Genomic DNA, 17,484 nt, shown 5'->3' on the forward strand with positions numbered 1-17,484 from the left:
GGATGTGGAAACTGTTGGGATGGAGAGTGTGGAGAACTTTATCATTGCTCCGTTTGGGTGGGGAGGGATGAAGATAGATGTGCGAGAAAGATGCGGTTGCATTTGAGAGCTTGCAGGGGGGTGCTAAAAGAAGCGTTGGGAAACACTGTGGTAATGTTTGACCCCGGGAGACCAGAGTCCATTGCAAATCGACTAACGCATTTAGTGACGACATGACCTCCATCAAATATTGGTCAGTTCGCAAGACTCCCCTTGTTTGAATTAATTCAAAGAGGAGAGGTCTCAAAGTCCTTGTTTGCTTTGGCGATACACGTTGGCAGGATGTGGCTGAGGAGCAGAGCGAGGGGTCTGAGCTGCCGTGTGTTGTCACAGCTGAGCCGAGCTGCAAGCGGGGAGCCGGGACAGAGCATGCAGGGCAACCAGGAGCTGGCGCGGGTCTACCTGACCCGGCGCATCCCACACAAAGCCTTGCAGCTGCTCCGGGACTCGGGCATGTAAGTAAGGAATAGCTGGGGAAAGAGTCATGTGTCGAGCAGTATCAGTGTCTTCCTGCCTGTCACATTGCAAAACGAACTTTGTACCCGGGGGTGTTTGATCGGTTGGGCAGTGCGTGGAGGACACGCTTTCAATAACACGGAGAGAAATTGATCCCGGCTTGAAGATGTTCTGCATTTTCAACCCGTTGAAGAAAATTCGTTAGACTTCTGTGTATTTTTCCGTTCTGACATTTACTGTATCTCCCAGAATCTCCGCTTTCCCCGGGCTTGTCTTTTGCTCAATGTTCCAGGTGCTGAACCTCTAGTCGAGCTAAGCGTACATAAAGTGAGCGCCGCTTCAGTAAAGAAATGTAACAAACGTTGGAAACGATTAGTGAGCAAAGGTGTGGAAAAGATTAATGATGATTGTCGCTGAAGGCTCTCCCAGTACTTCATTCATCTGATCACCTGCAAATTTGAGCGGAATGCTGACGGAGCGAAGAGATCTTACCCCAGCATTGCCCCCCACCCTCTCCCCAACACACCTGTACATACAAACAGGCATAAATATTTGCCTTCTTGGCAGGGATCTGTGTTAATTGACCTCTGTTAATACCTGAGCCATGCAGAACAAGGTATTACGCAACTGGTGAATGCACTGCTCTTGTACGTGGGGGAAAATTAACTTCTTAAGGTGCCCCGCCAGGGATCCTTGCTGGAAGGAAGCACTTTTGATTTTGCCATGAAGACGGATTGAGATAGTCTTTGGGAATCATTTAAAATTGTGGATGCTGGAACTCCGATGAAGGGTCTCCAAACTCTACCTGTCCCTGAGTGCCCAGAGCATCTCCTGGTTTTATTGGAACTTGCCTTTGATATTTCATGTTCATGTAGGAAGAAAGGTCAGTAGGGCAGATATCAAAAACTAGTCAGAGCAGCTGGGCTTCTGTGAGGAGAGCCAATACCTTCAGCGATGAAGGAGAATCACAAATTTATAGTATAAAGAAAAGCAGTAATTGTTGAGTTTCAATTACCCTGTAAAATGTCTGGGGAATGGGAGAAGTCTTCTTGGTTACTTTGTAAGTCCGCACTTGATTTATTCTATCTAAATAGTTTAACATTCATCTACTTTCAAAGATGATGGGCAAAAAAGAGCAAGTAAGCTCCAATAATTTACTTGAACTATAATTTTAAAATAATATAATATAGAATTGATTAGCGCTCCCAAACATATTGTTGAGAGGCAAATATTGAATGCTGTCTTCCATTAATGTGTACTGAAGCTGGCAGAAGTACGTCAGCACTGATCTGTGGATTTGTTAATTCACAATACTATACAATATATTAAGGGCAGATCCAAATAATACCTTCAAAATGTTTCAACGTATTAGAGATGCTTTGGTGTGGTTCTGATTGATATGAGAATGTAGAACGTGGAGCTAGGTGGGACTTTGAATGCAAAGGTAATCAATTCCATGCAAAGGATAACATTGTCAAATTGCTCCTTAAAAATAAACATCAATTAGCCTTTAATTTTGTTGCTAGACAGTATTAATGTGGAGCTGTCATTTATATAATAGTTTGTGGATGAGTAGAGAGCTGTGTATGGTTCAGTCTCATTATATTTCCTACAGAAAGGAGCTCTCTGTTAGCTCAAGTTACGATGTTGTGATTATAAGACATGAGATATGTTTCAAAGATCTTAATCATTCCCTCCCTCAAGGTATGTGTTACAATCAGTAGAAACCCTGCTTACAAGTAATGAAGTCTTGGGGAAACAAAGTACCATGAGAATTCCCAGCATGTGTTTAAAAAATCAGAACTTTGGTTCATTAAAAGGCAATATCTAATGTGACTCATTCACTTTCAATATGGCATATGTTGGCTTCAGCAACAAATCAGCTTTTGACCACTTGTGCAGTAGAGGGTACAAGGTAATTGCCAAAATGTTAGAAACTCTGATTTTGCAACTGAGTAATTTTTAAAAAAATGAACTTACTCCCAAATTTTGTTAGTTGAATAGGAGAAACTTAAAAGAATGCACTCGCCCCTTCTTAATTTTTTCCCCTAATCTTTATCCACTTATCATCATTATGTGCTATGTCGTATGACAGGGTTTGCATTGCATTCTGAGTGGTGTCTTTAAAGATAGGTGACCCAAACCGATATCAATACTCTTCAGAGATTGGCTGCCTGGCGTCAGGACTTGTGATGTGCACCAGCTGCTCATACGACCATCCAACATCTTCTCCCATGGCTTCACATGACCCTGACCCCGGGGGGGGGGCGTGCGGGTGTTACACTTTGATCATATGTGGCCTGCTGGCTAGCGGAGGGAAGGAGAGCCTCACGCCTCCTTTGGTAAGACGTATCTCCACTTTCCACCCACCCTTAGCCACTAGATGACTAAAACCCAATTTCCTCAATTAAATGCATCACCAAAAAAGTGCAAGAGATAAATTATTTTGTGGTGCAGTGGTCATTGCTACATTAGCTGCTGTAAAAAGTTCTTGGTGTCTTCTTAAGTTTTTACTTTAAAATAGTGCAAGAATTTAGTTGCATTTCACAATTGCAAAGTATTCAGCCGATCACCTAGTAGTGATAACACGTTGCTTTAATTTCAGTTTTAAAACAGATGTAATTATTTGCTTTTACTTTTAAAGTTATAAGGGATCAGGAAACCCTGGGAGTCATGTAGAACTTGAAGTTGGGGGAGGGAAGAGTGGGATTGGAGAGTGTATGTTGTTGAACTGTGCTGTTTGGTTTGTAACGTGATTGACTGTTGCTCAATTTCTTCATTGTTCTTTTTTTAATTAGTGAGGAATGCAAATTGTAGGATTGAGATGGAGTGAAAAGATATGAAAGAAAGTGATTAAATTGGGCAAACAACAGGAATTCTGCAGATGCTGGAAATTCAAGCAACATACATCAAAGTTGCTGCTGAACGCAGCAGGCCAAGCAGCATCTATAGGAAGAGGCGCAGTCGACGTTTCAGGCCGAGACCCTTCGTCAGGACTTAAATTAAATTGGGCAGTTAGTTTTAATACTGTATGAAGAAGCCAACACTGAGGAGATTAAGAGTGAAGCGAATAGTTGTGTTCTGAGAATAAGTAGATTAGATTAGGAAACAATGTCAGTGGCATTTTCAACACAGCAGAGAGGGCATACAAGAGATACGTTTGGAGATGGGTTTAGACTTTGTTCTTTATGAAATGTAAATAATTACTACAAAACAGTCACCAACCACAGATTAAAAAATAGGCAATGATAAGATAATCAAGATCCCAAAACATTTTAGCTGAAGGCCATCACAAAATCCTTCATGCTGTGCAAATGAATTTTAATCCAAACCATTCCCTCTTTGTTATCTCTAAACACTTATCAAGCCTTCCATGAGCAGCTGTTTACAGATTTGAACCCCCCCCCATCAACGTAGTAAGCCGATATTGTAATCTCAAATCTAAGTTCGCTATCTGATTCAATTGCACCAGTACAGAAAATTATGGAAAACAATTGCATAGCCTTCACTATTCGAAGTCTCAAGAGGAGATTTCCCCAAATGTGACACAATGTCAGAGAGTCCTGTTGAAAAGATCCTTCATTTACTTTACATCATTCTCTCAGTGCTGTCCTGAAAATCCTGCCTACATTATATGCTCTCTCTCTCCTTTTTCTCCCTCTGTCCCTCTGACTATACCCCAGTAATACACCCCTTATCATTAGATAGTGTTCATCCTCTGGACTTGCCCATCCTCTGGGTTTTCCCCCCTCCCCCTTTTGCTTCTCCCTGGGCCTCGTGTCCCATGATCCTCTCATATCCCTTTTGCCAATCACCTGTCCAGCTCTTGGCTCCATCCCTCCCCCTCCTGTCTGGATCTCCCCCTCTCCCTCCCACTTTCAAATCTCTTACTGGCTTTTCCTTCAGTTAGTCCTGACGAAGGGTCTCGTACAATTGAGCTTCTCTTGACAGTTTCAATGAAAACAAGGTGGCGTGGGGCTTGGTTTTAGATGCACAAATAGACAGATATGGAATAACTTTACTTGGATTCAGTCTTTATTCATTGAAAACAGTAGTTTCTGATTATTACTGTGCCTGCTTTGCCTGTTCTTACAATGTATATTATCTGCTCTTACATATTTGTCACATGGGCTATTGAAATAGTCTTCTCAGCCATAGGAAATGACGGTAACCTTAATCAGTAAATAATTCACAGCTATTTCCCAGTATGTTTATTGGAGCAGAACTGGTGGTCTCTATAAGGAATGACCCAAGCAACTCCCTGGATGTCCAACATTGATGTGGGTTAAAGTAAATATCATCACACATTAACTATATAAAGCTGGAGTAGAAACCCCTTTGGTATGAAAAGCAGAGATTTTCATGAGTTCTTTAAACAGTACAAGTTCCATTGATTTTTTTTTGTTGTCTTTCTGGTAAGCCACTGTCCATCCAATGAACAAGAGTACTTTCTGTCTTTGTTTCTCCGATTTCTCTGGTACATGATTCCCCTCCCCTTCTTCATCATGCCCCCATTCCTGTTCCCTTTCTCACCTCATTTGATCAGCACCTCCCTCTGGTGCTCCTTCCCCTTCCCTTTCTTCCATGGTCTTCTGTCCTGTCCTACCACGTTCCCCCTTCTCCAGCCCTTCATCTCTTCCACCAATCAACTTCTCAGCCCTTCATCTCTTCCACCAATCAACTTCTCAGCCCTTCATCTCTTCCACCAATCAACTTCTCAGCCCTTCATCTCTTTCACCAATCAACTTCCCAGCCCTTCATCTCTGTCACCAATCAACTTCCCAGCCCTTCATCTCCTTCACCAATCAACTTCCCAGCCCTTCATCTCTTCCACCAATCAACTTCCTATTCCTTCATCTCTTTCACCAATCAACTTCCCAGCCCTTCTTCTCCTTCACCAATCAACTTCCTAGTCCTTCATCTCTTTCCCCAATCAACTTCCCAGCCCTTCATCTCTTCCACCAATCAACTTCTCAGCCCTTCATCTCTTTCACCAATCAACTTCTCAGCCCTTCATCTCTTTCACCAATCAACTTCCCAGCCCTTCATCTCTTCCGCCAATCAACTTCCCAGCCCTTCATCTCTTTCACCAATCAACTTCTCAGCCCTTCATCTCTTTCACCAATCAACTTCCCAGACCTTCATCTCCTTCACCAATCAACTTCCCAGCCCTTCATCTCTTTCACCAATCAACTTCCTAGTCCTTCATCTTTCCCCAATCAACTTCCCAGCCCTTCATCTCTTTCACCAATCAACTTCCCAGCTCTTCATCTCTTTCACCAATCAACTTCCTACCCCTTTATCTCATTCCCCAATCAACTTCCCAGCTCTTCTTCTCTTTCACCAATCAACTTTTCCAGCTCTTCATCTCATTCACCAATCAACTTCCCAGCCCTTCATCTCTTTCACCAATCAACTTCCCAGCCCTTCATCTCTTTCACCAATCAACTTCCCAGCCCTTCATCTATTTCACCAATCAACTTCCCAGCCCTTCATCTCTTTCACCATTCAACTTCCCAGTTCTTTTTCTCTTTCACCAATCAACTTCCCAGCTCTTTACTTCACCCTTCCCCCTCTCCTGGTTTTGTCTATCACCTTGCCTATCATTGTACTTCTTCCTCCCCTCCCCCCCCCCACCCACCCTCTTACTCCCGCTCTTCCTTTCCAGTCCTTTTGAAAGGTCTCGGCCCGAAACATTGACTGTTTACTCTTTTCCATAGATGCTGCCTGGCCTGCTGAATTCCCCTAACCCAGGAGTTCCCAATCTTTTTTTATACCATGGGCACTTACCATTAACTGAGGGGTCCATAGACCCCAGGTTGGGAACCCCTACCCTAACCTATTCAACGTTTCCCTATAACTGAGGACCTCAAGTCCCGGCAACATCCTTGTAAATTTTCTCTGTACTTATTCAATCTTTTTGATATCTTTCCTGTAGATATGTGATCAGAACTGCACACAGTGCTCCAGATTAGGCCTCACCATTGTTTTATACAGCTAAATTTGTAACGTAGATTCTGATAGCTAGGACCAAGCACTCTGTGTTAATTCACTGCCAGAGTTTGCCAATCTGGAAAGACACGTGTATTCCTGAAAGACGTTCAGGTCTCGACCTGAAACGTCGACTGTACCTCTTCCTAGAGATGCTGCCTGGCCTGCTGCGTTCACCAGCAACTTTGATGTGTGTTGCTTGAATTTCCAGCATCTGCAGAATTCCTCTTGTTTGTATTCCTACTCTTTGCTTTCTGTCTGGAACTGATTCTCCTTACTGGCTGTACATCATCTCGTTTGTGTGCTTTAAGCTTGCTCACCTACCTTCGATGTGGGAACCCCTCTGAAAATATGTCATATCCACGGATTCTCCTTTGTGTATTCTGCTAATTATAACTTCAAAAAACTCCGGTAGATTTGTTAAATGATTTTCCTTTTATAAATTCATGTCAACTTTGTTTAATCTTATTATTTTTGAGACTGTAAAGCTAAAGATCATGGATCCTGAAAATCTGAAATAAAAATAGATGTATCTTTATCATTTGTTTTTCTAGATATTCCAGTTTTTCTCCTAGATATTCTGCTCCTTCTCTCGTCATTATGGATTTTATCATTTCCCACCCGCTGATAGATTAGTAACTTTCTCCCTTCCTCTATTTTTACATAATGACAAGAGTTGTCGTTCCGTTGAACTTGGGCACATTTGCAACCTTCCATAGGAACCATTCCAGAATCTAGAATTTCAAATAACAAATGTATCCATTAATGTTCTTCTCTCCTCTTTCAAAACTCTGAGAAGTAGATCGTCAGGCCATGGGATTTGTCAATATTCAGACTGAAGAACACCTCTAATTTATTTTAACTGGAACTGATTTTGTTCACTTTCTCATTCTCAATGCTCTTCTGGTGTTTCTGACAGGTTTTTTCAGCCACCTTCCACAAAGACAGATACAAATTGTTTAATTTTCTCTGTTATTTCCTTATTTACCATCATAATTTCTTTGAATTTTGTCTGTAAGGACCCATTTTTTCCTTTGCTGTTTTCTCCTTTTTACATACCTTTAAAAGTTCTGACTGAGGGGGCCAAATGTATTATCTTCAAGTTTTCAACTAAATGGGAATGGGATCTGTGATGAAGATACAAAGAAGCTTCAAAGGATGTAGACAGGCTAAGTGAGTAGAGAAAAATATGACTGCCAGAATATCACGTGCCAAAAAATATGTAGTTATCAACTTTGGTCAGAAAATTAAAACGTCAGTGTACAGTTATTCAAGATTTAGGGTTCTGGATGTTAAATGAATTGAGGGATAAAGGAATAGGGTATGTAAATTGCCTTGGAGGTAAAAGTAAAAGATCTACCGTGATGGTGTTGAATGTTGGGGAAGGCTTCAGGGATGTCTGGCCCAGTACTGATGCTATTTCTTGCTCTTGCGTTTTCAGAAAATGTTGAAAACATTCAGAAAGTTTTGCACTATTTATGGAAAGAGATATCCAGGTCAGATATCTTTGGTCTAAACGAACAAACATGGATAAGTAAATATGGACACATGGTAAATGATACCAAATGTAGTTAAGTATGACATTATGCATTTTCAGAGTACAATAGACAACATAAAAACCAAACTGTATTTTAAGTGGGTCCATGTACAAATACATAAGGGAATAGGTAACTAATTTTTGAATGTTGCAATCTAAGTCAAAAAAACAGCATAAAGCAAAGTACAGGACCTTGGGTTTATAACTGTCGTATAGCATACAAAGGTAAGGAAATTAATGCTAAGTCTAGGCCTTATGTAGAGTATTTCCCCAATTTTGGTGCATTCCTTCAGGAAACATTGCAAGAGCTTCCTCTCTGGGGAGAGGAATCTTGCTAGTAGCAGGGGTGGAAAAGCTTTAATTTTGTGCAGGTGTTGGAGAACCTGCGTTAGTTTCTTGGGGAACCTGTGGTGCTTTCCTTTCAGGTAGAAAGTTAAGAAGATTTGTGGAGTTGAAAGGCTTGAACTCATGATCATCTGACACTAGTGAAAAAAAGTGGTAGAACTAATTGGCCCAAATCCATTTTCCTTTTTAAATTTTGTTTCAGCTGTGATATTAAGCAGTGGGATTCCGATGAACCTGTTCCTCGTTCCGAATTACTCAAACAGGTTGCTGGAGTACATGGACTATATTGTTTACTGACAGATAAAATTGACAAGGAACTTTTAGATGCTGCAGGTATGATAAAAATGCTTTGTGCTTGTTTAAAATTAGAAAACTTGAGCTTTTGCACATTATTGTCTGTCTGCACTGCACTTTGTCACTAACTGTAAATTCCATTCTGCATTCTGTTGTTGTTTTCCATCAGTGCACTGTTGTAGTGGAATTATCTGTCTGGATGGCATCTGAAACAAAGATTTTCACTGTACCTTGGTACACATGACAATAATAAACCAATTTACTAATTTATTTCAACAAATCAGCAAGTCCTTTTTTGTTAATTATCATTTTTCAGTAAAGCTGCACAAGGTGACAAAATAGATCAACAAGAATTTTTATTTTTTGCTGTTCTAGAACATTTTAAATTGTCACGATAAGCCAATGGTCCCACGATGCATCAATGTGAGCTTAGACTGATTCTGCTATGTTTCAGGATGTGGGTAACACAAGAGTGTCATCAATGATATCCACCCTCATTCATCTTTAGGTACTGTGTTTGAATCAGCAAGGGGCACTGACAACCAGCAGTCAGGGTTTCATTCCTGTCACTATCTGTGAGGAGTTTGTACATGTTTCCTACTTTCTCTGGGTGCTGTGGTTCTATCCCACATTCCAAAGGCACGCGGGTTAGGGTTACTGAGTTGTGGGCGTGCTACGTTGCTGCCAGAAACAAGATGACACTTCCGGGATGCCCCGGCACATCCATGGATTGTGTTGGTCATTGACGCAAATGATACGTTTTACTGTATGTTTCTGTTTTGATGTACATGTGGCAAATAAAGCAAACCTTTAGCTTGCTAGATTACTTCAAATAGCAGTTCAGCATCAACCATGTTGATGCAGGAATGATTTAATGTATAGGCCAATCCTGTTACAAAGTTTGTTCCAGAGGACAATAACGAACCAGTTATATCTTGACAGTATTCTCTTAGTTTCATGGTCATTTGTTTTTTGTTTACCACTTTTTTTTACTTAGGAAAAAACCCCCATTGAATTCAACACTTTTGTCTTTGGGGGAAGAGTAGCCGTGTCAAGTTAATCGATACTTCTTTCAGAGTTGACGTGGACATAATAGCTTGAATAACATCATCTATAAGATTTTATGATCTTATTGTGGTGGAAATAGAACTGGTTTTCTCTGTATTACTAATCCAAAAACACAATTATGAAACCATAATCCAATTAAGCCAATCACATGATGCGACGTATTGGATCAGATGAGTTTGAAGTGCCAATATACTCTGTGTTCACCAATTAAACTTGTACACCAATCTGATGGTTTTCACTATCATCCAGCCCAATAACCCTGGTTCTAGTACAGAGATTACCAATCTATTAAGTTCACCTTGCTACAGGTTGCTTGTTCTGTGTATAACTATCAAGTTACTTGTACTACAGTTATGAACATTGCCTTGTATTGAGTAAATTAAGTTAAATTTTGCATGGAAGTATGGGAAATGTGATATTTTTGCAACTTGTTATTTTTAATATTGAAGAATATTTTAAAATTTAAAATGTGTAGTCCTTTCACATTGCCTGTCCAGCAGGATTCAGTTAGTGTCACTCTTTTCCGCTATGCCCTCTCTGAAACAATAATTCCCTCAGTTGCATTTGCCTCTGTCCAGCGGACAATTCAACAGAGTTACTGAAATAAAATCGAGATTGATGATTCTAATGGATGATCATAACTCGAAATGTTGACTCAGATGCTGCTTAACCTGATAGGTTTTCCCAGCAGGTTCTACTTTATTTTAGATTTCCCACATGTGCAGTATTTTGAGCCAGATCTCAACTATAACATTTGCAGGACTTTCAGTATGTCTCACTGGATGGAGCTCAACAGCTGAATTTGTTCCAAATTCTTCTTGTTCTCTTACGGAGAGTGGCTACTGGGAATGGGCCCCAGAACCATGTAGTCTGAATTCTTTGGTGATATAGGCTTCACCAATTGGGGAAAGTTATTGATTATAGTAACGACACTGTAGTTTTAGTAATCTGCTATCATCAAAATGAAATGTCACTGAACGTGACCTTGCTTTCCGTAGGACTTCCCAGTGTCTAATGATGCAGGAGCCAACTATTTTCCCCACTCCTTTCAGAGATTGAGATGTAATAACACTTTTTTTTTTAGTGAACTTCTATATAATAGAACTTGAAAACTCTTTAATTCTGAAGTTAATGCTGTTCATTAAGAACTTCAAGCACTCTAGGTCTACTCCATCAGTGAGTTGATTGCAAGACCCTGTTGGACGTGGGTAATGTGAAATACTGCAAGTCTGGCTCACTGGTTTACTGGAGAGACCGACAGCGGGCGAGTTGTCTGGTTGCAGTTGTAGCAAGGATTAAGTCTCATGCTGTAGGCTTGCCTGCTACAGCAGTCCAGGAGGGGAGATGCCAGAGGCAGAGTGGCGCAGTGTCTATGCTGGACCCTCTTGTTGGTGCTGCTCTTCTGTGTCTCTCAGTGGAAGACAAACTGGATTGTGTGCGTGTGTTCATCTGCAGAGTGCTGAGAACTGCTCGTTCTTTCCAACAGCACCCATGCACCACCAATTTACGGGACATGTCACAGCGGCTTGGGCTAGGGTGCTAGTGGGGATAAGCTCCCACTACCTTTTAAACTCTCCCAATGGTGTGCTTCTCAAATAGCCTCTCACAAGCAAGTTCATCCCCTGGCCTTTTCGTGTGGCTAAGCTACGAAGCCCATCAGAACCGTTTCTACTGACAGGAGAAGGGGCAAAGGCGGGTTACTGCCGCCTTAAAACCAGTTTGCTTTGGGCAGACGGGGCTCGTCAGCTGCAGTTGGCAGCTTATCTCGGAGAAGGAAAGTTCTGATCTCAAACCTCCGCTGCCTTACAGCTATACTCACTCATGGGGAAGGCTTCGGGAGTGAACTCCGAGGAAAAATCTGGAGCTGGAGTCCCTAAGGCAGTCCTGGGTTGAGTTCAGTGCTGACTCCTGCGACGCCACTGGTGTCAAACTGTATCGGTCTCTGCTGTTACTTTGGATTGATCAGCTGCGTGGAGAGGGGGAGTTTGCTGGATGGACCACAACTTGCTCTCCACATCATACTGCCCTGGCTTGTGTACCATGTAAACAGCTAGGATACAACGTCCATGGTCAACCCCAACCAATGGAGGACCTCATGCTTACTACTATCTTATATGTACTGTATGTGCCTTGTGCTGTGTGTGACTTTTGTTCCATAACTATTCGTGTATGGGTCCATGAAAATTAAATGTGAATTTCAAGTTAAGGTCAATAATGTACAGAAATGCTAAGTTAATGCTATATTTTAACATTGTTCTTGATAAAGGACCTAACCTGAAAGTTATCAGCACTATGTCTGTGGGATTTGATCATCTCTCTTTAGAAGAAGTCAAAAAAAGGTAAAGCTTTTTTTTCGTAATTTATTTTTTTTATTGAAGTTCATCATCAAACAAAACTTTCCATAAGATGTACTTCAGATACTGTGCGTATATATCATATAGTCATATTTGTCATAAATCTCCACGTAATATTTATCTGAGGTATATACTTATAGAAAGGAAAGGAAAGAAAGAACAATCAAAAGAAGAAAACTATGTACAAAATAGGGAGTGATTTTTTTTTACAACCTATTCATTGACTTGTGAGAATAAAATCAGGCCTATGAGGTGTTATGTAGTTAAAACATTTTTTCTAGTATGAATCAAATTGTTCCAACTTATGATTAACAGATGCTGTTATCTTCTCCATTTTGTAAATGTCCATTGTAATTTCCATCCATGTGTCTAAAGTTGGGCTCTCCTGAGATAACCATTACCTGGTAAGGGTCTTTTTACCAGCCACCAGCAGTACATTCATTAAATATTTATCTCTTTTCAACCATTCTTGAGGTATATACCCAAAATATATGGTCTTACTCTGAGGGTATTTCACATTTAAAGATGTCTTGTAGGGCATTATGTATCCCACTCCAGTAGTCTTTGATAACAGGGCATCCCCAGAAAATATGATAATGGTTTGCACTTTGATTTCCACAATTTCTCCAGCAAACAGGGAGGTTACTATCATAATGGGATTTCTGAGAGGGTGTAATACAATATCTTATTAAGTTTTTCCACCCGAACTCCCTCCATTTCTGTGAACTGGTACACTTCCATTAATACCTCCATGTTATTGTCCAGTCTTCCTCAGATATTATTATCCCTCCTTCCTTCTCCCATTTTGTTTTAATGTACGAAGTCGAATGTGTTTTAAGATTTGACAAACCCTTATACACGCTTGAAATTATTCTACTACCGTTGTCTGAATTATATGCTCTACCAGGCATGTACTTGCCTTGGTTACATTTTTAACTGTCCTATTAACATACTGTCGCATTTGTAAATACCGGTAAAAGTCTTGTTTTTCTAATAAGTGTTTCTCTTTGAGCATTTCAAAACTGAACAGTGTAAGGTAAAGCATTTTAATGTCAATATTACAGATTTTGACCTGAATGTTGGATTTGTGCAATAAGTGACAGTTAGAGTCTTCAGTTCCAAGTATTTTGTTAGCTTTCCTCTGCATCTGACTAGATTGTCCGTGGAAGTTTTGAGACAGCGTTTTGTATCTGATCCGTGCTGTACCTGTCCTGGGAGCATTTGGTGGGACAAGACACTAAGTTCTTTACTCTGCATGTAACATGAGATGTACGTGGAGGTGTCCAATGCAAGTTGCCAGGCATTGGAAGAGGTGCACAGGCTGCTTCCTTATTGATAAAGTAAATAATGAGATCTAAAAAATCAAGATGAGCATCTTGAATTTCCAGATATGAAGATCAACCCTTCTTTCAATTTTAATATGAAAGATACTATATACATATTAATTTTAAACAGACTTGACCAAGGAAGAATATTGATTTCAATAAATTATCCAGTTGATATCTCTCTAATTACCTGATGGGTTGCTCTGGAAAATGATCTTTAAAATGATTTTCTCCATCATAAGCCTATGTACCACCTCCCTGTTGGGAGTCACATGAAGAAAGCATGTCCCAGATAGTCAGGGTCCTTAATGATGGATGTCCCCTTCTTGAGGCACTGCCTTATAAAGATGTCCTCCACGGTGGGGAGGTTTGTGCCCAGTATGCAGTGTACATCCCTAGAGGTGTTAGAACCTAACACTAATGTTACACTATTGTGTATTGACTATAGCTCTGCCTTCAATACTATAATTCCAAACAAACTCATCTTCAGACTCCTATTCCTGGGAAAGCAACACCTCCCTTTGCAACTGGATCCTTGACTTAGAACATAGAACATAGAAATCTACAGCACATTACAGGCCCTTTGGCCCACAACATGTAACCTACTCTAGAAACTGTCTAGAATTTCCCTACTGCATAGCCCTCTATTTTTCTAAGCTCCATGTACCTATCTAAGAGTCTCTTAAAAGACCCTATTGTATTCACCTCTACCACTGTTGCAGGCAGTGCATTCCACACACCCACCATTCTCTGTGTGAAAAACTTACCTCTGACATCCCCCCATACCTACTTTCAAGCACCTTAAAAAAACTATGCTCCCTTGTGTTAGCCATTTCCGCCCGTGAAATGTATGCAGTTTAATTTTGACCACTGAGACAGTTTTAACACACACGGTTTAATTTTGACCACTGAGACAGTTATAAAATAACTTCTGTACTCTCTTTGTCTGAAGGGGAATTCGAGTGGGCTACACTCCTGATGTCCTGACCAATGCCACTGCTGAACTCACTATAGCCTTGCTCCTGGCTACATCTCGTCGACTGATGGAAGCAGTGGCTGAAGTCAAAAAGTAAGCATGTTTTTTTTTAAAAAAAGAACTGATGTCTCCTGAAATTTTCCATTTTTATGTGAAGCAAACATGATCACATTCAGCCATATCCAGTTGCACCACATCTATCAAATTCCGATTCACTTTTCTTGTCTTTCAATGTAGAGGTGATCCCCTACATTACACAGTGAGCTGTTTGTATTGTGGTGATCCATAGCACAATGTCTGGTCATGTGTCAAGAATTGCAAGTTGAATAAGAGTGTTTATTTGTTTACGTATTTGTTCACATAAATTCTGTCTGAACAAGTTTAATTCAGTACCTCAGATTTATTGATTTGTGATTTGTGAATTCTGTAACTCAAATAGCCATAATGTAAGAGTTGTCTTTGTTTAGTTCTTAAACAGATAAATGCTCTGAATATTAAACTTTTCAATTTTTTGAATACATGAAGACTCGAATGTATTGAAGGATTGCCTTTAGCAGAGCACCTTCCATTTATTAAGGACCTGGGTACAGGCTGGGGTTTTTGTCTCTGAACGATGAATGCAGATTTGAAAGGAAAATCTAATTTGGGCGAATATGACTAATTTTTCATTGTTGCCTGGTCGAAGTCGTGGAGCTCCCCGGCCAACAGCAGCTTAATGGGAGAACCCTCATCAGATCACTTTGATTGGAATGGTTTAGGAAGACTGTTCTATGGGCAACTGTGAGTGAGGAATAAAACACTGCTCGGGGACTGATATCCACTCCACCTCACCCCGCCCAGCCCAACTCTGCTGCTCCAGAGAAAACAGCCCATGTTAGTCCAGCACATCCCATCTAATCCAGGCAGCGCCATCTTCAGCACCCGCTCCGAACCCTGCACATCCTTCTTGGAATTGAACTCAATGCTTCAGATATGGCCTATCTAGAGTTTTTATAAAGCTGCATTTGAAACTTCCTGACTCCTGAACTCAGTTTGAACACTAATAAGGGCAAGCATGCCATATGCCTTCTTTACCATCCCATCAACCTGCGTTTCCAGTTTCAGCGAGCTGTGGACTTGGACCCCACGATCCCACAGTACATCAGCACCATTAAGGGTGTTTCCATCAGCAGTGTCGTGTCCCTTTACACTTAATCTCCCAAAGCTGAACACCACATTTGGCTGGGTTAAACTCCATCTGTCATTTCTCCACCTATACCTGCAACTGATCTATTCCCGCTGTATCCTTCTCCAGTCTTCTACACTATCCACAACTCCACCAATATTCATATCTTCTGTAAACTTGCTAACTTACCCATCTATGTTTACATCCAGCTATTTCATATTTATCACAAACAGCAGAGGTCCCAGTATGGATCCCTGCAGAACACCACTAGTCACAGATCTCCAGCAACCACTACCCTCTGTCTTCTGTGGGCACGCTAATACTGAAACCAAATGGACAATTTATCATGGATCCCATGCATCTTAATTTTCTGGATGAGCCTCCTATGAAGGATCTTGTCAAATACCTTACTAAATTCCACGTAGACAACATCCACGGCTCTACCTTCATCTATCACCATCACCTCCTCAAGAAACTCAGTCATGTCAACTTGTCCTGTCTTGGGATCCAGCACCAACCTGATTTTCCCAATCTACCTGCCATCGTAACTTTGCCCTTTTTACATGCCTTCTCCCATTGTAATATTTATCCTACATCTTGGCTACCATATGCGGTCATGCATATAACTCCCATCAGGGTCGTTTTACCTTTGCAGTTTTTTAACTCTACCTACGAGAACTCTACATCTTCTGATCCGATGTCACCTCCCTCTAAAGAGTTGATTTCAATTTTACCAAGAGAGCCACCCCATCCCCTCTGCCTACCTACCTGTCCTTTTGATACAAAGTGTACCCTTGGACGTTAAGCTCCGAACCATGACCTTTTTCAGCCATGATGCAGTGATGCCCACATCATACCTGCCAATCTCTTAAGTTCTACCTTATTCTATATACTGCGCGCATTCACATATAACACCTTCAGTCCTGTATTGATCACCCTTTTTGATTTAGCCCCCATGTTACACTTCAACTCACCCCACTGCTCTATCATCTGCCTGTGCATCCATCGACTTGTGAAGCTGGTTTTGAAGCTCCTATAAATGAGCTAGGTCTTTGCTTAATTATTGTGACTCTGAATGAGGTCATTCAGCCCATCAGCTCCCATTCCTCCTCTTCATATTCCTGTAGCCCAGCAAATTATTCTCTCTCACATACTTACCTTTGATCCATTTGTCACGTATCTTCTCAAAGTGGTAAAAGTTGCCGTTGACAATTAACCTCTCAGAATGTTTTTGGAGTGTGGGTTTCCCCAGAGGAAACCTACATGATTACAGGGAGAACAAGCAAACTCCACACAGACAACATTCAAAGTCAGGAACAAACTCGTGTCCTTGGAAATATGAATCAACAGAACTCACTACTGCATTGCCATGGGTGCCTGATTCTTTGACATTTTGATTAAATGCTGCAAATTTGCCCAACGCCAGCCCCCTAGGCCTAAGTCGACGTAGTAGTAGTAGTGCAACTGAGGTCTAAGTTGTGAGCGTGAATTGCCCACAAGACGCCTGGCTGAGTCAATGCCCGCAATCAACTTCTGCAAGTACTTCTTAAAAATCTACAGGTTTATATTGTACATAAAATTGTTCTTTCATCTATGTTTTTAAATAGCCAGTTTTGATAGTGGATTTAAATTGTTTTAGTTAAAGCTGTGGTGATGTTGTAACCTGAAAGCTTTCTGCTTCCAGTGGTGGCTGGGGCACATGGAAACCCTTGTGGCTTTGCGGCTTTGAACTGTCCAACAGCACCGTGGGGATTGTGGGGCTGGGAAGAATAGGTGAGTCATTAGTTAAGGTCTCAACGTACTGTAATTGTGAACTGAAAGAGCATTTGAACCAACTTTAATCTGTTCTCCCAGAGATCATCTTATAGAAAGGTGGGTCACCTTGGGCTTTTGATTGAACCGAAGCAGATAGGATCATTAAGGACCTGCATAAG

The 17,484-nt window shown here is 41.0% G+C and overlaps 1 protein-coding gene across 4 annotated transcripts in view; it reads left to right on the top strand.

The window, feature by feature from the left end:
• The first annotated feature begins 258 nt into the window (after window positions 1-258).
• The window catches only part of LOC134357455 (glyoxylate reductase/hydroxypyruvate reductase-like), a 36,125-nt gene continuing 18,899 nt past the window's right edge, over window positions 259-17,484 (top strand). Inside the window, exons 1-6 of one of the 4 annotated variants that reach the window (XM_063069054.1) lie at window positions 1,178-1,378; window positions 7,928-7,982; window positions 8,571-8,701; window positions 11,997-12,069; window positions 14,362-14,478; window positions 17,235-17,323. In XM_063069054.1, coding sequence (XP_062925124.1) covers window positions 1,279-1,378; window positions 7,928-7,982; window positions 8,571-8,701; window positions 11,997-12,069; window positions 14,362-14,478; window positions 17,235-17,323 — 565 coding nt within the window. In that variant the 5' untranslated portion in view covers window positions 1,178-1,278. Of the gene's footprint in view, window positions 495-1,177; window positions 1,379-1,424; window positions 1,556-7,927; window positions 7,983-8,011; window positions 8,038-8,570; window positions 8,702-11,996; window positions 12,070-14,361; window positions 14,479-17,234; window positions 17,324-17,484 lie in introns of those variants that run through there. The other 3 variants (XM_063069053.1, XM_063069055.1, XM_063069056.1) reach the window with 3 other exon arrangements.

The sequence above is a fragment of the Mobula hypostoma genome, chromosome 16 (assembly GCF_963921235.1).
Source record: "Mobula hypostoma chromosome 16, sMobHyp1.1, whole genome shotgun sequence".
NCBI lineage: Eukaryota > Metazoa > Chordata > Chondrichthyes > Myliobatiformes > Myliobatidae > Mobula > Mobula hypostoma.